We start from the raw sequence: 20808 nt of genomic DNA, 5'->3' as shown, positions 1-20808 counted from the left end.
CTACAGTTTTTACAACACTCTGTGTTTTGAAAGTAACTTAGAGTAAGTGCCTTTTGCGAAAGCATGTCCTTCCTTTCATTAAAAAAATCTAAGATTTTATTTTAAGAACTGTTGAATGACTCTAACTTACATTCAGCAAAAATGCTCCCTAATCTAACATCAGTCTACTCAGAACCGAACAGCTGTACCCAGCGTGAAAGGACCCACCTCCCTGCCGACTGCATGACAGTGCTCCCCGTTGCGCGCAAGAGAAGTGAATATGCTCTGGACACTGTCATTTCAAAACTGGCTTCCTCTTGCCTCACTGGGTCCCACCCTCGGGCTCACTGTCTGTGTTTGCCTCTGAGGAGTCCACTGTGCTGTGTCTGTTCTCTCCTGTTCTGTTGTCCCTTGAGCACCATCCCCAGCCCGGCATCAGTAAGTTCCCCTTAACAATGCTGCGTGAAGACCCTGAGGGCTGTGCCGCAAAAATTCAATGTAGGTGACGTGTGCAGCTCGAGCACATGTACACACATGTGCAAGCTCACACACTCATGCAAATGCACATGCACAAACACATCTATACACATGTGCAGACACACACACACACACGCTCATACACCCATGCAAATACACATGCCCACACTCAACTCACCTGCATATACACACACACAGAGGATGATACACAGTCTCTGTGGACCTGGATACCCTGCGTCTTCACAGTCTCTGTGAAGACACCCTGCGTCTCTCTGCATGGGGCTCTTGACATGCATGGGATGTTCACATGAGGCATCTGTGAGGCAGGGCTGTGGGAACTGTCTGCTGTGGCCCATTTATTACTCGATGAGGCAAAGTGAATTATTCATAGACAAGAAAGGCTGCCTGGAGTTAGCTTGAGGAATGGAAACCAGCCCATAGTCATCTATTTTGAAAAGATGGAATCTGCAGCTGGGAGAGGAAGATGGAGGCAGGGGGAGCTATGCTTAAGAACAGAGCAGGAGAAACAAGAATTCACACAAAAAGTGCTGAGAAGTGTCAGTTTCCTACTATTACTAAAATTCCAAACTTTTAATCGAATCACTTGTAATTTGTCAAAAACTACAAAATCTCTGCTTTCTAGCTATGGGTTCTCAACCTCCCGAAATGGAAATTCTGATTCCTTTTTGGTCTAGATTTATTTTGCTCGACTATGCATTTGATACTAAATACATATTTTACAGTCATAACATTAAAAAAACACCACCTGCGTAAAACGTGATCTTCAAAGAGAAATGAAAAATCCGAAAAGGCGGACTGAAGAACCATAGCCAGCACGGCCCACTGTGTCCAGGGAACAGTGACACTGGGCCTAACAGCACTGGTTCATCCATTCATTCTTTCCTTCTCTTGCTTATTCATTCAGTTACTTGCTCGCTCCTCTCACTGACTCATTCGCTTGGGAACTACTGTCCAGCACCCCCAGGCCAAGCGCCATGCTTGGTGCAGAGTGGGGAGATGGCCACAGCCTGCCTTCGGGTCTCCTAGGGAAGAAGAGAGACCGTGGTCCATTTGAAACTGAGAACGATCTAAGAACATGAAACACCTCGAGAAGGGGTGCATGAAGGCCCCGTGCAAAGGGTCCCCTGGATACCTGGAATGTCCCCAAGCCTGGCAATAGCTCAGCAGACCTTTGAACCTTTGCCCTGCAACTGCTGTGGCTGACCAGGGTGTGTGGGCATCAGGGGAGCCCACGCTCAGGACAGACGCCAGTTCCCACATCCTCCCATGAGCATCATCATACCTGTGGCTCAGACACTTTCCAGAGAAAGGGGGACTGAGCTAATCTATTCTACTTGCATTGGCTGGGTAGCAAATATGTTAGGCTTTGTGGGCCATGTGGCCCCTGCCACAGCTACTCGCTCTCATGACCGCAGCCTGGACAGTGTATAAATGAGTAGGCGTGGCTGTATCCCAATAAAACTTTATTTACAAAAAACGGGTGGCAGTCAGATTTGGCCTGTAGGCCCTTTGGCCAACCTCCCATACTAAACTAATAATATTTCTATTTCTGAATAAACTATTCAAGGACCCTTATGATTGACTGAGGATGTTAAGACATAGAAGGGTTGTCAGCACTTGGGTTTTCAATAGGAATGACATATCACACTGAAAATACCAAAATCCTTACACCATACTGACATTTTCATTACTAATGGCATTTACTGTGAGTTACAGAAGGGCTTGAGACATTTAAATAAACAAGAAAACACAGTGATTGATTTATCTTTTTGAGGTCCATGTTGGGTCTTTAGCTGGATGTGTTTACACGTCCATCTACAGAGCACTGTGGCTTATAATGTTCAGTGTGTAAAAGCAAGGAAAGAGTCAGGTCTATCAAGCAAAGGGACATGACCCTGCAGAAACTAGACGAGGGGCAGCAAGCGAGACATATGTCAGCTGGCACTTGGAGGGCTGGGGGACATGGAAAATGGAGGATCTCTGTGCTTAGGACATGGGAATAGCAGCCATGTGGCTGGAAGGACCCTGTTAGAAGCTGAAGACGGTGTGACAGGGGGCTGCAGTGTCCCAGCCGGGGCAATGCAGCCCTGGTGCACACTGGCCCGGGAAGGTGAGGATAGACTAGCCCACAGTGGGTGGACAGAAGCTGTGAGGACAAAGATATGGCCCTGTGACTCCCCACATCAGAGCATCACAGACAGGACTTACTTCCGCCACAAGGCCAGGGGCTGCTCCAGGTCCCTCTCAGCGGGTCCCAGGGAAGCAATGAGCGCAAAGGGCCAGGCAAGCAGCATCATGAAGGCGGCGAGCAGCAGCCGGACGGGAAAGAGTGTCAGCGTCATGACCGCAATCTGGGGGAGACAGACCGAGGTCATTTGGAAGCACTGTCGCCAGGGAACCTCTCCTGTGGAATCTTCATGTGGAAGCTGCCCAGGAGCCAGTGCTAGACCTGCCCTGGTCAGGGTGCTGTCATCTCAGGAATGGCTGGGCAGGGTGAGCAGCAGCAACGTCCCACCCAGGGTCACAGGCGACCTGCTGCCCCACCTTCCCGCTCTGTTCTAAAGTCACCCCTGAAGAATGGTGGAGGAATGGGGTGCGGGGCTCTCTACTGGAGTCAACAGTGCTCCAGGAAGACCAGGGAATTCGGTGGCTTTCCAGACGAAGGAAGCCACAGGGTGGAAGCCCAGCAGAGAATGTGCCACCACGGGTCTAGCTGGGAGGACGCCGGGAAGGTGGGTTGGGGCTCTGTGGGCAGGGGCAGCAGGTTAGAGGACAGTGCAAACATGGGGTAGGAGCAGGAATGATGGATCCATGGGTTCAGCGGAGTGGTCGAGTCAGAGAGAGTCCGGTGGATGAATGGCTGTTGCTAAAACACAAGCATTTCCAAAACGCACACAGCGACGTACACAGCGACATTCTGGCTCTGCACCGACCGATATGCAGGTGGCAGGTCAGAAATGGACCAGAAGGATAACAGAATTGAAAACATATAAAGGCTTTATGATCCATAGATGCAGTGCTTGATTATCTGCAATTATACACGCTTCAAATATGTAGGCTTGGTGTAGAGAAGACAGAAAAGACAAGGGGTCTCAAGCTCTTGGCTGCCCTGAACGGCCCCACTCTGCCTCACCTTGCTGGGTCTGTCACCCACAACTGAGCACATGCTGACTGTTCTTTTGGTCTCTGCAGATTTTTGGGTTCCTTGTCAAGACCAGCACGGCCCAACCTAATACAATGCAAGCTACATGTGAAATTTTCAATTTTCTAGTGGCCACTTTTAAAAAAATACAAAGGTGATGAAGTGAATATAGTTTATTTAACCCAATATACCTGAAATACCACTTCACATGTAATCAATACAAACATTATGAGACAATTCACATTTTCCATGTCTTGGAAATCCAGTGTTTTATGCTTATAGAGCATCCCAATTTATACTCGTCTTGTTTTAAGTGCACAATAGCCACCTGTGGCCATGGCTGCCTGTTGGACAGTGCGGATCTGATAACCATGTTTTGCAAATGATGGCAATGTTTAATGGCCCTTCTTGCCTCCTCTTTCAGGAGCGGAGTACCAACAACCCAGTTGGAAGTTCCTGTTTCAGTCTGAGTCTGAACAGGAGCAGCAGTACCAGGTCTGCTGTCTACTAAGTGTGGGGGGCGGGGCTCTAGGCTGTTAGCGAATGTCTTTTACTGGCGAGAACATGCCTTCCCATTCCTGGCTTTCTGAGAACTTTGTTTTGCTTTAAATTGTGACTGGGTGCTGGACTTTGTCACAGGTCTGCCCCGAGTCCAGTGTGGAATCCTGTGCCTGTCCTCACTCACCCTTAGTGATGTGTTCACAGCCTGTCTCACATGAAAACCTTGGCTACCGTGCTGGGAAGTGAAATGGTTTTCTTTTTTTAAGGAATCGATGGGTCTGTCTGTGAACATGCCTCTGAGACTGAGTCATCACGTCTGAAACTGAGCCATCACAGGATCCTGACCCCCAGGTGTCCTCCCATGTTACTTCCTCTGGGTGGATCCTATGGGAATGTTATTCCAGTCAGCTGACTCTTTAGAGAAATGTCGCCAAAGACTTCTGACTGCTGTTTCAATGTTTCTAAGGCTATTGTTTATTAAGATTTCTCTTTTCCTGATTTCATTTCAGTCAATGAGGAAATCTCTGGAAGTCCTCAGACCTTCCTCCCTCACCAAACTTCCAGGCATGAATGATTTCACAATAATTGAGTGAAGCTGCCATAACACTCGTTGTGTCTTTAGATCATTCCCGATCCACAATCTCACTGTTAATGTTATCTGTGCTTTCTAAAACTCTTCACTCGATATTGACAGATATTCTCCTACTTTATTAATCTGCTTATGGAACCAGCTTGATGTAGTCTTGGCCTGTATTGTGTCCTGTTCAGTCATACTGATTCTGGCTCTTACCAGAGTCTCTTCTACTCCACATCTGCGCTAACCATCTATTTCACATCTTGCAGTCAAAGCCAGCATTCTTTTTCAGAAATATCTTATTTCCCAATATTCACATTGACAACACACCACTTTCTCTTAAGTACCTCTTTAATTTAATCTCACAACTTTGTAGCCTTTCCTTTATTTTTAACACTTAGTTTAAAATATTATGTCCTTTTATAATTTTATAATTCCGTTGCAGAGGGAAAAGAGATGGCAGTCTGTAGGTGACACTTCCCTCCTGTTCCTCAGATGTGACTCCCACATGCACCCTTCTTGCCACCCCGTGGGCCACCCTCACTGGGGAGCACCAGCTAGGAGCTCAGCATACTGGCTCTGCTGTTAAAATCGAGAGCTTCTCAATTTGCAGAGAAACCAAGTTACTGGAGAGTTTACTATTTGTTCCCATAAACCGTCATTTGTCTGGTATCTGAGCTGCAGACAAAGTGAGCAGGCACAGTAATTGAAAATCTCAAGAAGTCTACATGCTCAGGTGATGCGGCTTTTATACCACACCCTGCTCTGCAAGCATTTTCTGTTTCCAGAATGGTTTCTACTATAAATCATGGTCCAAAACACCATATTGCTTGGGGTTCCGGAAAGAGCAGAGTTTCCACCCCACCCCATGCATCTGAGACTTGTGGACTGGGATGGAGGCAGGGCCCCGTTCCGTCTGGACCAACAGGGAGAAGCTGGTGAGACGTGGTCAAGGGACCCGAGCCTGCCCAGCACCTGACTCAGGGCCAGACTGCTGCTGGCCAAGTTATTTGGTTAATTAGCAACACATGTTCCTGTAGCCTGGCCAGCAGCCATGAGGTTCACCTGGCCATTCCACATGGGACACAAGATGTGAACCTCAGGTAATGCATTAGTGCTCCTGCTCCCATGTGCATCAGGAAGGACACAGTCCTGGTTTCTGAGTTTTGCAGCAAGCAAGGAAAGGACAGGCTCTGACCCTCAGCACACAGACAAGTCTCCAATGAGATGAGGTGTGGGAGGGTAGGGACATAACGCAGGCCCCCAATGAAGCACCTGGCTCTGCGTGGACAATGGAGAGGAAGCAGTTCTACTGGTGTGTATATATACATGTGTAGATGTGTGTGTGTGTACATATATACACACACACTAAATATATTCATAGTGTTGTGTAAACTGCACCCCCACAGGGTGTAGGGGTTCCTGGCATCCCAGCCCAAGAGCACCTGTACTCTCCGGTGCTCCACCGGGTCCCCAGGTCTCTGCCTTCACCTCGCACAAGCACATGGCTTGTGTGTTCTCTGTCAGGCTCAGCCTTGCCTCCAAGGACACAGAAACCATCCCCAGGAAGGGCAGGGTTTGAAAGGTCTGCTGCAGCTTCCAGAATCTTCTGTGGGCTCTGGCCACTTGTCCTGAGTAGGCTGCCCCCTGGTTGGACCCTCCTGTCCTCCTGCACCTTCTGGCCCACCTCACAGGCTCTATCACCTGTGTCCATCCCAGGACCAGCCACCGGCGTTTCTGCATCCTCACTATCCCCCAGACCCTGGTACAAACTGGCCAAGGACTTCAGCCTGTCCAGGCTGACTTGGTACTTCAGAGCCACAGAGAAGACGGCCAGAGTACCTACGACAGCCATGTGGATGTACACAACTCTGGTTGTGACAGGTGTTATGGCAAAGACGTCCCTAGAAACACACAGAACAAGAAACATCTGATGAAAATGGAACCCCTGTGATGTTCCAGGCAGTTTTGGCTCAATACTCGGAGGGCACTGTCATTAGTGACCAGGCTGGACATGCCGATTTCTCCCGAGGCAGCTGTGCTGCCTTCCTTGGCCAGCCCAGAGGGTGAGCCCATGGCTTGGCAGAGTCCTAGTACTTTGTTCCCCATCAGTAAGATGCAGGGAGGTGAAATGATCCCCCCAGGAGAGAGGGCAGGTGTTCACACCCCAAATAAGACCCAGCTCTGTGCTGGACACCGATATAGACACCTCAGCCTGGGGAAGGTCCTCCAGGACCAATTCCCACTGAAGCCCTTCTCACAGGAGCCATTCTCCACAAGAAGGTGCGGTGGCACCTGGCACATGACACCTGTGCAGGCAGTAGTTGGGTATGACTGGGACAGGGCCCTGGAGAGGGAGGGCCTTGCTCCCAGGTGACGACTGGCTGTTGCTCCAGGAATAGGGGGGGCAGTCCCAAAAGAGGCAGGAGCAGCGGTATGTTGGGGAGAATGCTGTGGATGGGGAAGGAAAAGGCAAAGGCTGGTGGTGCTAGGATCTGCAGCCCTCCATCATTAACAGGAGTCCCAGTCAGCCTCACACGTGCAGGTGACTTCACCCTTCTCGTGAGCTAAATGAGGGTTTGCAACACAATCCTATGAGGCACTACACTTAGAGCCCTGACTGAGTTACTTAACTACTGGAAACTGGGGTATAATGCGAATAACACTCACGTACATGCACATCTGCACGTCAAGGAAAGAGGCTTCAGTAGAGACCAGGCCTGCCCATACCTGGACCTCAGACACCCAACCTCCAGGACTGGGAGAAATGAATTCTGTCCTTTAAGCTGCCATCTGCGGTACTTTGTTAGGACAGTCCAAGCTAATACATTTGGAATATGACTGAAATTTCCCATGACAAGAAGTATGAAGTGACAATTCTCATTTTAGATGTAAAACACTCACCTATTCTCAGTGAGCTCACCTGACCCAGTAGTCTGGATCTCTAACTGAGTACCTGTGGCTACAATGCCTGGCTCAGATTCACCTAGCAATGCCTCCAAGGCCACCGAGGCCACTGGCATCACCTTGGTGCACGTTGGTCCAAGGGCCTCATTTTTCACAAGTGACATGGAACCACTGATATGCCCATTAAGAGATGGGGATCTCTAGAGCTCATGGGTCCCTTTTGTCTCCAACCACACTGTCCCAGTGCCAGGCTGGGTCGCTGCAGTGAAACACGCCCTTGCCGAGAGCGGACAGGCCAGCCAGGGCTCTGCAATGCTGTGCGCCCTCCAAGCAGGCATACTGGAGTGAAACCATGCTGAGGGACCCCAGCCAGCAGTGCAAGATTCTAACAAACCTGCAGCCAGGAAAGCACGAGGGGAGGAGGTGTGACTGCTCTAAGGGGAGAGGGTGCTGGCAGCTCCAAAAACACAGTGGGCTGCGTCACAACAGACAGAGGACATTTCAGATGTGCGTGCCAATGGCGCCCATCACCCCAGCATGGTGGTGGCGGATTACAGGAAAACGCTCCCGAAGGTACATGCCCACACCAGTGTGTTTCACTGTGGAAAAAGTAATTATCACCATCCAAAGGACTGTGACAATGCACTCACAACACACTAAAAGCTTCACCCCCAACATGATTAAAGAAAATAAGCACCTCCACACAAACAGTGCCTGCTGGCCACAGAAAATGTGAGTGGCAGCCACATCCAACAGCTTATCTCTTTCCTCAAAGTTTCTGAAAATCATGTTAATAGAAATAGAGAGAGACTTTGGGCTCACACATGGTGAGGGCTCAATCTACCCTCAGTCACCGCAAGCTATTCTTGGAGGTCAGTGGGTAAGAAGGGTAAACGTGCAAACAAATGTGGGCCATCAGAGGCGTCAGCCCCCAGATTTTCTGTGGCCACAGCTCCATACCACTGCCTCCTGCCATTTATGGGAACAACCACAGCTCAGGGTGGGTCTCCCACAAGCTGTAAGGGTGACACTGCAGCCTGGGTGCTACAGGTGAGAACTTAGGTAGGGTCTGTGTATGTGCACCTGCCAGCTGGCAGCCCAAACCTGGCTCCCCAGGAACTGCTCACAAGGGTGTGGGGGCTCGGAGAGGCTGTCGATCCCAGCATTGCTGGCAGTGGAGCTGGCTGCCACCAGGGGACAGGTGAGCTGAAGATCACCAGTGTGACAGTCAGACACAGGGGCCAGCTAGAGGGAGGAGCCATGAATTGCAAGGCACTGAGGTCAGGTCCTGAGGTGGCAATTAGCTTCTTCTGTCTTAGTAAGAAACCAAACAAACAGGACTTATATCTATGCAACTTAGATATATGCTGCATTTGAACAAAGCACTTTTCAAAGATGGTAGGCCTAGGTGAGCACCCAGGAAGTGGATAAATCACTAATGGGTGTGGGACCTGGGGGTGGGGGAGCCTGGATTAATGGGGTTGCTACAACAAACACAAGGATGGGACCCCAGGGCACCGAGGTGCTGGGGCTGACCTGCTGTGCCACCCAGGGAAAGTGCCAGAGGCCAGGGCCCTACCCTGCTCCCAGCCCACAGGGTCCCCACATGCAGGCAGGAACTAAAGGGAATTGCTCACCAGTCAAGGGACACCTCTCAGAACAAAGGTCCTGTGAGGCCACATAGAAGCAGTTCAGGAACAATACAAGAAACAAAGCAACAACCCCAATCAGTTAACCACCCCACCCCCAAAAAACGGTGGCCTGTGCACCAAGGGCAGGGCATAGCTGAGTGAGATGCAGATAGGCAGGGTGGCTGCTGCAAGGGGAGGCAGGGACAATCCTGCCAGGGAATGCAGGGTGTGGTCCATGTTCTGGAGAGAAGATACCCACAGTGGATGGGCTTGGACAGGGGGACAGGCAGCTTCCCAAGGTTGGTCAGCTGGTCAGAGCAAAAGCCAAGGTTCAAGGAATAGCTGAGATAAAAAGGAGGTGCCCTGAGGGGAAAGCCCCAGGCCCAGGACCCAGGCCCTCTTCCATGCACCTCACACCCTTGGACACTGTCCTGACACGGGGACAATGCCTCTGATGTTGACAACCCAGCCGGGTTTGCCGCCCAAGGCTCCAGACATGTATTGCCAACAGCATAACTGAACCCACAGCCATGCACAACCACCACCCAAACTGAGTCCCACTGGCCTGCTCCTCTCCGGCCTTCCCCGCGGAGAGGGGGACTCGTTCCTCAGGTCTAGTTTGGTCAGCAGACACACACTTCACAGTCGTATTCGCCACCTCTCTTTCTTACCAATTCCTACTGGCTCCGCCTCCAAAACAAATCCAGAATCTGAGACCCCCTCTCCTCCAAGGTGCAACATGGCAGCTCCCACCCTGACTGTCCACACACGGCCAGACCCCGTCCCTTAGTGCTCAGAGCTCTGTATGGCTGCCGAGTCACCCTCTCACCTCAGGTCCTCCTGCATGACCTCTGCTAGACACAATGGCCTCCCTCCATTCTCCCATCACACCAGGCACCCCAGCACCCTCTGCAGTGTGGGCCCTTCCCCAAATCGCTGCAGGGCTGGCCCTGGAACCCTCATTCATATACCCAGCCCCTGAGTCTACAGGACAGTCCATTCTGGACCCCCAGAGAGGCAAGAAGGGATTGAGCCAGCCAGGTGCACCAATCCTTCCCCCAAACTGGGAGGGGCATTCCTGGGACAGGAGCTATGAATGAGGGCAGATCAGCTGGAGTCTGGGGGTGGGGGGACAAGGGCTCACCCACTGAAGAAAGCGCACACTAGGGTTCAGAAGCTGTTGGAGCAACGGTTCCTAGGGCTGGGTCCTGTGCACTCCTCCAGCACCCTGGGAAGCTGGTCTTGGCCACCTCCAAGCTCGTGCCATGAGGAACTTGGAGATGCAATGCATATATTCTACAGAAAGATCTCCGGGGCAATGTGAGATACACAGGAAAACCTTACCCAGGGAATTAATCTTGTTTTTTACTGTTACTTATTTAAAAAAATAAAGCAAGCTGTTTTTGAGAATCCTGGTTTAGAAAAGACAGAATATTCTAAAACTGGGAAGCTGACACCTGATGCCTGGGCAGTTTATGGTCCCCACACCTCAGCCTGTCCAGGCAGGAAGCAGACTGCAGAGCCACAAAGAAACAGTCAAATCTACTGGGGCCACTTTCTCCTGATGCAGTGTGAGAAAAGAGAGATGTCTCATTTTACTTTTCTTTTTAAAGAAAAAACAACTTAGGAAAAGCATAGTAACCCTCACAGGAGTCCCACTAGCTGGCACAATCAAGCACTTTCCTTAGAAAACTCCACTGGCCACTGAAGCCTGGAGCTGAGCCTGGAAAGAGCTTCAGAGGTTCAGCCCTGGACCCGACGTGGCACAGATGCTAACTAGGCAAACTGCCCACGCAAAGTTCTCCCGTCACCACAACACCCTTGTCAGATATAAAGCACTGCTGGTCCTAACCCTACTCTTACCCAGTAGGGAATAAACAGTAGTTTTCACATGATCCTAATAGTTAGGATACTTGAAAGCAAAAGCAAAACAAGACGCCAATGTTCTGAACAGTCGGGGTTGGTTTTATCTTGTCACACACACGACTGCTCTTATGAAAAAGCTTCCTCTTTACGAAAGACAAGCATGAAGGTGGCTAGGGAGTCAAGGTGTCAACAAGGGGGGGATAACTATTGGGGGGCCAGAGAGTGCAGGTCATGTCAGAGAGGACAACACATTGTGTGTATTGGGTACCTGGGCTTGTGTGGCTTGCCCAAATTCACATGGATGCATTTGCCTTTTTCTCACAAGTGTTAATGTTGACTGTCTTCCTGACCCTAGGTATCAGCTGTATCCCACTGAGGCTCCCTGCCCACCTGTGTGAACGCTGGGATAACCTGCGCCTGCACTCGGGGAACTCCTTCCAGCGCCCAGGCTCACTGCTACGTATATGCTATTTCTTCTTAGCTGTCCCACTCAAATCTAAAATTAAATGTAGCTTTTCTAAAACAGCTATTTTTTGTCCTTCAAACTCTCAGCCAACCCCAACATCCCCATCACCACTATTCAAGGGCTCTCGACTCAAACCTTAGCACTCACTGCCCAACGTGGAGGTTTCTGCAAAATAAGTGCCTTTCAGTAATTCCCTGAGTTGACAACACTGTCCCGCAGTCTGGCGCAAAGCAATCTTCCTGGATGACCACAATGACCACTCAACTCACCGCAGCTGATGGTGGGCCTTCTGAGGCAACAATAGACATCCACGCAGTCCTTCATGAGTCAGCATCTCTGGGTCTAAGGGAGCGCTCAACATGACACCCTACAAACCGGAACCCCCCCCAAGGAAGCCCACCACCACCAGACAGTCCTTGCCTGCCTGCCCTTTAGCCAGCGCCTGAGGGGTCCAGCCAGAAGGCCTGAGCCTTTGTGCCGGCTGACCCTACCCAGCTCAGGTCCAGGGTGTGCAGGCCCCTGCCCCCAGGGCCTAGGGGACAGCCTGAGGCAATGGGGTCCACAGTCCAGTTGGTGAAGGAAGCATGAAATAAACCCCACAGTCAACACAGTGGGCATCACGGGGCCTCCAGGTGAAGGGAGAAGGTATCACAGCACTAGGGAACCCCGAGGCAGCCAGGCAGAGCTTTCAGGCCTCATTCAAGAGCTTTTAGGCCCAAGGACACACATCAGCAAAAACGCCTTCACATGAGGGTAGGGAAGTGGACCTTGGGGACATCAGCAGCCACCTGCCACAGACTCAGGTCTCCAGGGAAAGCTACCACCCATGGGTCAGAGACTAGGGAGAGAGGAGGAACAACACACACGAGCAGAAGATGGGTGTTCGGGTGAGATGGGCACAACGGGCATGGGCATGGGGGGTGCGTATCTTTTCTCCAGGAGAGCTGAGAAAGATCTCTATAATGACCTGTGGGATTCAAGCAAAGACTGAGGAAGTGCAGGGGGAGCATGGGAGGGCTCCCACAGGGGAAGGTTAGTGCAAAGGCTCTGGGGCTGCAGGGCTGGGCCTGTGGGAGGGATAGTGGGGCCAGGGGGCCAGCCAGGCAGGTAGGGCAGCCACATGGGGCACGATGCTCCACCTGCCTCAGAATGATAGCATCCTCAGGGGTCCCTCCTGCATGCCCTCCCTTGTCTTCACTCCTCCTTCTCCTCCTCAGTTTCTACGAAATCTCATCACTCTGGGTTTTCAGGGCCCCTTGGCTGGAGCTGAGTCTGTCTCTGTGGCCCTGGGATTTTGGATGTGAAATTCCACGGTAAACCAAAAGGCAGGTGGGGGGCCTGCAGAGGGGGGGCGCAGGAACTGCTGGAAAGTGTAAGCTTCCTGGACTGGATCTTCCATTCTGGGACAGGGCTCAGCTCCAGAGGCAGGAGCTGGCTCCACATCCCTACTTAGCGGCTATAGGAACTCAGCAACACCTGACCTACTCCCAAGGCACCTCACCTGTGGGCAGGACGCCCGGTAATTACATGCCCACAGAACGTGGAGCTCCACTTGCAGAAATGGACTCAGGAGGCTGTGAGTCCCACAGAGGAGTGTAGAGGCCCAGGACGAGAGAGGCTGGATGGGAAGCCCAGGGTGATGGGGCAGGGCGCCCCACACAGCAGCCAAGTGAGGGGCAAGGGTGCAAGGGCCAATCTAGGAGATGCTGGCTTATCCTTGAGAATGTCCCTATGAGAGGGTGAAAAGCTCGGAAGTGGAGGGTAGTGGGGAGGAGAGGGCACAGGCCAGGCACAGAGAAGAGCCCATCCTGGTCCACTGGAAAGTGATATCCAGAAATGAGACAGGGTCTGAATACCAGTGGCCCCAATGTGGCATCTCGAGGGGCCAGCAGAACTAGAGTGCTGCTGTAAGCACCAGGGGCAGACAGGCCTGCTTATCCGGCAGGTGGGTCACTATAGGCCCCTGGCTGTATCCCGAGACAGAGCAGGTCCCTGCCCCCAGAGGGGCGTCAGGTGAGAAAAATGAGGCAAAGACCCCAGTCCCTGTCCCTAGGTGCTCAGGCCCCACATTCTAACTATCTTAAGTCTGGTGGTTCCTCCCACAGACGGCAGGGTCAGGGTTCCAGGGCAGCTTTCATGCATCACGTGCCAGGGATGCACCTGGCTCACGGGGACAGGGAGCAGGGGCAGGAAAGGTGGAGGGGGTGCAGGCCACAACACACCAGAGGAAGGGACACGGATGCTGTGAGAGCCCAGCAGTAAAGGTCCACCTACACAGCAGGCCTGAGGGACCACACTGTACCCCAGCTCAGCTCAGCTCAGCTCTGAGTTGAAGCCCAAGACGATCCCTTATCTTCAGGGGCCTTATTTCATGGTCTGAATAAAAGAATCTTGAAATTCAAGAATCTTGAAATCCAGCATTTCCAGCTGCTTCCGTTTGTTTAGCAAATACCTGCCCAGACAGCAGGGCCTGGGTCACAGCCTGTCCTAAATCTCCCATTATGGAGGCCCCTCCCCAGAAGTCCTGGGCTGCCCTGGGCTCCCAGCAGTGGGGAGAATGCTTCCAACTGCAGGCAGCCCCAACCTGGGCACCTACTACTATACCCCACCCTCAAATACAGAGAGTACCCCAGAATATCAGGGCTCTGCTCCCCAGCTTGAAGGAGCCTCTGGCCCACAAGTAACATTGGTTGGGTGAGGTTGGGCCTGGCACTGGGTCCTTGGTGCCAGTCAGCAGAGCAGGAGTAGAGAGGAGCTCGGGAGCTATGTCCCCTGGCCAGAGCACAGTGGGGAAGGATAGAGGTGACTGGTCTGACTGTTCCTTAGATGAAAGACACAGGTTCAGCTAGGATGGGATGGACGTGTGGGGGTAGGGTGGCCAGCTGGTAGTGGTGGGGAATTCTGCTATTTGCTCTGTGGGGCAGCCATCTATCCCCCCTCCAGAGGGAGCCTGGTAGAGTAAATGGGCTAAGATATAAGACCTCCATCCCAGGCTGGGTAGCCAGTGCCTGATCCTCAGTGGACCCTTAGCCCGTTGGCATTCCTGGCCGTCTTGGGCACCAAGGTCATTTGTGAGCAGCTCAGGCTCCTGGCAGGCCATGAGCACCAGGCCCCACTGGGTGTCAAATGCTGGTCTCCGCTCTCCAGATCTTAGGGGGCCTGTGTAAGACACAGCATGGAGAGGCCCAGCTCTGTGTCGCCATCCTAGGGAACTGAAATATTAAAATTGTGAAATTTTTTTAAAAAAGGTTTTATGTGGCAAATAATTTTTTAGGAAAAATCACTCCTCTGGCTCTAAGATGGAAATATGACTTTTAAGAGAAAAAGGGCCACCTGCAGCATGCACTAACACAGGGCGAGGCTAACAGCTCCGTCCAAGATGGTCTGTGGTAGCTTGTGGACTGTCACCAAATGCAACAGAGCCCAGGAAAGTGTGCTGGAAGGAAGGCAGGCAGCCAACTGCCGCGTGGCCATGTAAAAACAGCTTTTAAGCATTTCAGTACTTAAAATACTAAGCTCACAGGGGTGCAACATGGTTAAAATGCCAAGGAATAAGTTTGTTGTTTTTTTATTTTATTGACTTCAGTGGGTGTAATATTGGTTAATAAAATTATATAGGGTCCAAGGGTACAATTCTATAACACATCATCTATATATTGTATTGTGTGTTCACCACCCAAAACCAAGTCTCCTTCCGTCACCATTTATCTCCCTTACCCTCCTCCACCTCCCCACCCCCTTTCCCTCTGGTAATCACCCTACTGTTGTCTGTGTCTATGAGAATTTTTGCTTAATCCCTTTACCTTTTTCACCCAGTCCCCCAACCCCCTCCCCTCTGACAGCTGTCAGTCTGTTCTCTGTATCTATAAGTGGATAGAAAAGCTGTGGTACATTTATATAATGGAATACTATTCGGCTATAAAAAAAAAAAAAAAAAAAGGAAATCTTACCCTTTGAGACAGCATGGATGGAACTGGAGAGTATTATGCTAAGTGAAATAGGACGGTGAGAGAAAGACAAGTACCATATGATCTCACTTATATATGGAATGTAATGAACAAAATAAACTAACAAACAAAATAGAAACAAGGCACTAGTTTTAATCCTGCAAAACGTGGCCCCAGGGGCTGCACAGTGACTTGGACTCTAGAAGGACAAACACTACAATCACATTCCAACATGTTATTTCTAAACACATGCTTTCCTCTGGGCTCATTTGCAAAATACTACACTTCACAGCTAGACTATGAGTGTACGGAACACTAGGAATGTTAGAAACATAACTCAGGCAAGGCCAGGTTGCCCTAACTGCCCCCCCGCCCTCCCCCCCCCGCAGACCCATGGGAGCTTCAGGGGGCTTCAGCCTGCTCTGGGGATGGTGGCATGCTGTCCTGCTATGTTGGCTGAAGGCCCTGGGGACAGGAAGACAGGGAGCAGGGCTGCCAGCAAGGCTCTGGGTCTTTGGGGCAGGCGGACAGGGGCAGGACTCTGTGAAACATGGTTTTGTAGATGCTTTGCTCAGGCTTGCCTGAGAAGGAAAGTCCAGGGCACCCCCTCAGATGGTCTCCATCAGCGGGGCAGGGGGGGGTTTCCTCCCAGAGCCCTGATGCCCAAGGACCTGGCAGGACGGGCAAGGTGCCCAGCTCCTGCACCATGGCTTTTATGTATATGTGCGTGTGAGTATGTATGTATATACTTCTGTATATATGTGTGTGAATGTGTATATACTCCTGCATATGTGTGTATATAGTGTGTGTGAGTATGTATATATATACACACACATATAAAACATACACACGTTAAAAATCCACATTTCAGGACAGAAGAGTATACAAACTGAAAGACAAACCTATTTCAACTCTGAATCTCCCTTCCCACCCTTAGCATTAGCCACAGTTTAGTTTTACGTGTGCACCCTTCCATCAATTAGAATTGGTGAGTTAGAAGAGAAAGCCCTATGGACTGGGGTCCCTGTGAGGTGAAGTCCGACATCTGCATTAAGCAGCCAGCACTGTCCAGGACCCAGGGATAGCATTGTACTTGGGCCCGTCTCCTCACCTGGGACATAGTGACATGGCACCTGATCCTCCACTGACCTCCCTCCCCCCAGGCTGCACTGAGTGACCAGCCCAAGGACACTGGGAATTTCCCTGGACCCCACTGGGCTACAACTGTGCTGACAGAAGCATCACCATCAGACTCCCAGGTGGTCAGAGGTGGCTGGAGACAAGGGGCATGGCATCTGCTTGGAGTCTCAGCCTCCTGGGCATCCAAGGAGGGCGAGGCCTTCTCTGTCCTCACATGGGACACACACTCTCCTGGAAATCCTCCGTCCCATGTTTCCCTGGGGTCTCTATTACCCGAAGCCTCTCAAGAATGTCACCTTTGGGCTGGGTCACCTCCCATTTATCCATTCCCCCACACCCCTGGCAGAAAGCTGGGGTCACAGGAGGGGCTGGATAAATAGCTGCTCATTACGAATCTCAGGCATGGAGTACCCAGATACAGGGGTGGCAGGGTGGGTGTGGAGGGCAGAGCTGTGCAGGACCCAGCAGTCTGGCAGGTCAGTGGAGCAGAAGGGAAATGCCAGGCCTGGTCTGTCTGCGTGGGGGTGGGGTGAGGAGCACTGAGGCCAGGGGGCAGGGTACCAAGACCACAAGTGGTCCCAAAGGAACAAAGTGTGGGATTCCCTGCTCCAAAACGGCCACATCTAACCTGGGATCCAGACTGAGACCAACCAAGGTGCCTGCTGCTGCTTTTTTATCAAAACTCAGGCATTTGGCTAATGACTCCTAAAAAAAGACCACCCACTTTTGGGTACATTCCATGAAGGGCTGCAACCAGCAGGTCTGGTGTGTGGGAGTCTCCCTGGACTGAACCCTCCTGGTAATCCTCTCTGGGGATTAGGCCAGGGAGGGGTTCGCTCCTCAGCCTCCTCCCTCCCGGGACTCAGTTCCAAAGTGTACAGGAAGCTAGTCTGCCAGGAAGTAAGTGCTCACTGACACTGGTACAGGGACTTCAGAAATGGGGAAACTTCAGAGCTGGAGGTGGGATGCACTCACACCCGCGGGCTTCAGCGGGAAGTACCCAAAATCTAGGTGGTATAAAACCGCTTCATGATTTCAGAAGCAACAACTCACCATGTGACTATCCAATATTATCTTTTTCATGGTTTTCAAATCTTACTGTGTTGTTTTCTGTCCAAAGAGATGTTTAAGCTCCTTGCTAAATCTGCAGTTAAATGACAGATGGACCGGTATTAATCCAGACACGCAATGGTTCTTTCCTGGCAGCAAATTCTAGCAGGTAAATGCAGGTGCCCTTACTGGTTTATCTTAACCAGAATCAGGTGCGTTTCTGAGCACTCGCTGTCTCAGTCATTGCCGGATCCATTTATTTATTGATTTGGGAGACAGGCTTTCTTTGCTTGGATAGTCCAATTCACTCTGTGCAAACTTTACCCTAAAATACAGTAGATAAAGGTAAAAGGCTTGGCAGACAGAGCACTGCTTAATGAAGAGCAAAATATGTCTGCTGAGCGGGACTTTTGGAACTTGGAGACCACTGAGGAGCTACACACCCTCAGCCACACACTGCAGACATCTGAGTAGCAGCGATGACTTTGTTACAAGCACACATGATTATTCTGACTATGGTCTCTGCATTGTGACAAGGTGTACACTAAGTATCCCACCCACCTGCTCCTTTTCTGAGTATCACCCAAATGCTGCCTGCCAATATCTAAAACCAGGATCTGTAAGCTGTCTCAGGGAATAACAGCCCATAGGCACTGCTCCAAACCTCCAACTTACAATCTATGACCCCTGCAGGAGGGGAGCTGGGGATTTCTGACTCTGCTCTGACATCTTCCCCTTTCACTTGTTTATTCATTCAACAACTAGCCCAGTCTCTGCAATGGACCTCACCCACCTGGGCAGTGAGCATAGTTTGGGACAGAACAGGCTGGGGAGAGAGGGCTGCAAATGTGACAGGGATGTGGAGGTGGCCTTCTGGGAACCTCCAGGGAAGAGGGAGCTTCTTCCTGGAGGTGATATTTCCCCAAGAGGGAGGAGCAGAGAGGCAGGGAGAGAGTGGGCAAGATGAGAGAGGGAGCCCTCAGGCAGCTGGTGCCAAAGCCTGGGGGTGGAGCAGGGCCCAGAAGGGACCTTGGAAACCACCTGAACGCTCTCTTGGTCCCCAGGGTACCTCAGAGGGTTCTAAGCAGCAGAGCAGTGGGAGGAGGAATACCCCTTGAACCACAGGAGTTGGGGGGGCACCAGGCCTGGTGGGTGGGAGCCCATTTAGGAGCACAGAGGAAGTGACTGTGTCTTAACCCCCTAGCATGCTGGGCACAGCACCTAGTAGGTAATGAGTATGGGGCTCCAAGTGAAAGAGGCACTGGCAGAGCACATGGTAGGTAGATACTGGTGTCTGGCTCTGGACACACAGAGGGACAGGGACCAGGAGCCAACTGGGGACAACCTTGCCCTTCTCTATCTCCAGAAGGGAAACCACCCTCTCCATTCTCTTCTCAATCTCTGCCCAGTTTCCTCTGCCACCCATGCCAACCAAACCCACCAAGAAGGCACTTCAAGAAAAGGCAAGAGTCCTGGAAAATGACAGCTTTAGGCTGACTTCAAGAATTTTCACTTTGGCATTATTTCAGATGAATTACTTTACACTTTAAAAAATTCTCAATGTCCCGCCCAGAAGTTTTGTCATAATTGGAAATATACTCCTCACCAACTGGACAACCACTGAAGTCCCAAATCTGCTCCTGCTTCTGCGTAGGGTTCTGGAGTGAGAAGAAAGGCTGCCCTGCGAAAGATCTTACAGAAACCCAAACACCCGCATAACCAGAGGCAGCGCCTGGGGACCCACGCAGCCAGAATCCATTCCACCAGGTCAGAGACCGTGCGAAAGGAGCAAGTGTGGAGGCCCCACTGCCTCCTGCAGCCACCACCCCTCAGCCAGGACCAGGGGACCCCACAGACGAAACCAGGTAGAAGCCAGCCGCACCCGCTCCCCCCAGGCTGGAAGGGAATACAATCGATCCTGGTTATGGACTAACCCCCAGGGAGCGTCTCTTGCACTCCCCAGGACACAGCTTGCAAGCACAGAGGCGCGAATTCTCCTGCTGCTCTTCTTCAGGGGGACCCCATACAGCCTGCGCCCCACTATCTCTGGCACTGACTCAAATGATCACCTAGGTCCCCACACAGGAAGCTCATCAAGGGACAGTCACATCCAGGAGGGTGCACTCCGGCCCCGCGCAGGGCCTGCGAGCCGCGGCCCTGGACAACCGGCCCAGGGACCGAGCTGCACGGACCGAGCGGGGGTGATGGGGCGGGAAGCAGGGCAGGGGTGCGGAGATCAGGAAAAGGGGTGCGGAGATCAGAGAAAGAGGGTGCAGGGCCAGGTTCGGGGTGCGGGGGGCCGGGGAAAGGGGAGGAGCCGAGTTTGGGGCACGGGCGGCGGGAAAGTAGGGAGACCAGGGATGGGGTGAGGGCGGCGGGGACTCGGCCGGCGGGGTGCGGGCCGCAGGGCAGTGCGGGGGCCGCAGGGGCCCTGAGGGGCCGCAGCCCGGCTGGGCCGCGCCGGAGGACCCCTCCCCACACCCCTCCCCGCCGCGCGCCCCTGCCCCCGGCGCGGCCAGGCCCGGGCGCGGGGCGGCGGGCACCCACCTGGGCCTTCTGCAGGGCGCTGAGGCGCAGCTCGTGCACGAAGGGGTTCCGCCCCGGGGGCGCCAGCCGCCGCGCGTCGCCGGCCCCCGCGCTGGAGGCGGGGGCATCCCGGGGACCGCGTCCCCGCAGCCTCATGGCCGCGCCGCCCTCCGCGAGGGGAGCCGGGGAGCCGGGCGGGCCGGGCGCGGAGCGGGACGCGGAGCGGAGCCGAGCGCGGAGCGCGGCGCGGGACGAGGATGCGCGGCGCCTGGAGCGGGCCGGGTGAGCGGCCGCGCAGGCGCGGGAGGGGCAGCGGCGTGACGTGGGCGGGGGGCGCCGGCGGGGGCGGGGCCGGGGCGGGGCTTCCTCTCAAGCCCCGCCCACCTTGGCGAGGCGAGGCGCGGCGGCCGCAGCCCCGCCCGGCTCCCGCGGACTCGGGGTAGCTTTTGTGCGGCGCGGGGTCCGCGGGGGTCGTGAGGGGCTAGCGCGGGGCGCGAGGAGAGCCTCGGTAGTGGCCGGAGCAGCGCCCGTCTGGCCGGACCACAGGGCCCCGCCGGCCGTCCCGGTCCCGGGAGAAGAGG

The 20808-nt window shown here is 52.8% G+C and overlaps 1 protein-coding gene across 2 annotated transcripts in view; it reads right to left on the bottom strand.

Moving 5' to 3' along the window:
• LPCAT1 (lysophosphatidylcholine acyltransferase 1) overlaps nt 1–20383 on the bottom strand; it is a 42651-nt gene extending 22268 nt beyond the window's left edge. The window contains exons 1-2 of one of the 2 annotated variants that reach the window (XM_087815358.1): nt 20249–20383; nt 2686–2828 (exon numbers count right to left, since the gene is read on the bottom strand). In XM_087815358.1, coding sequence (XP_087671484.1) covers nt 2686–2828; nt 20249–20383 — 278 coding nt within the window. Of the gene's footprint in view, nt 1–634; nt 709–2685; nt 2829–20248 lie in introns of those variants that run through there. The other variant, XM_016212150.2, reaches the window with a different exon arrangement.
• Between the last annotated feature and the right edge of the window lie 425 nt (nt 20384–20808).

This window comes from Miniopterus natalensis, chromosome 3 (genome assembly GCF_054644295.1).
Source record: "Miniopterus natalensis isolate mMinNat1 chromosome 3, mMinNat1.hap1, whole genome shotgun sequence".
Taxonomy (NCBI): domain Eukaryota; kingdom Metazoa; phylum Chordata; class Mammalia; order Chiroptera; family Miniopteridae; genus Miniopterus; species Miniopterus natalensis.
This window is presented reverse-complemented; position numbering and strand designations above follow the sequence as displayed.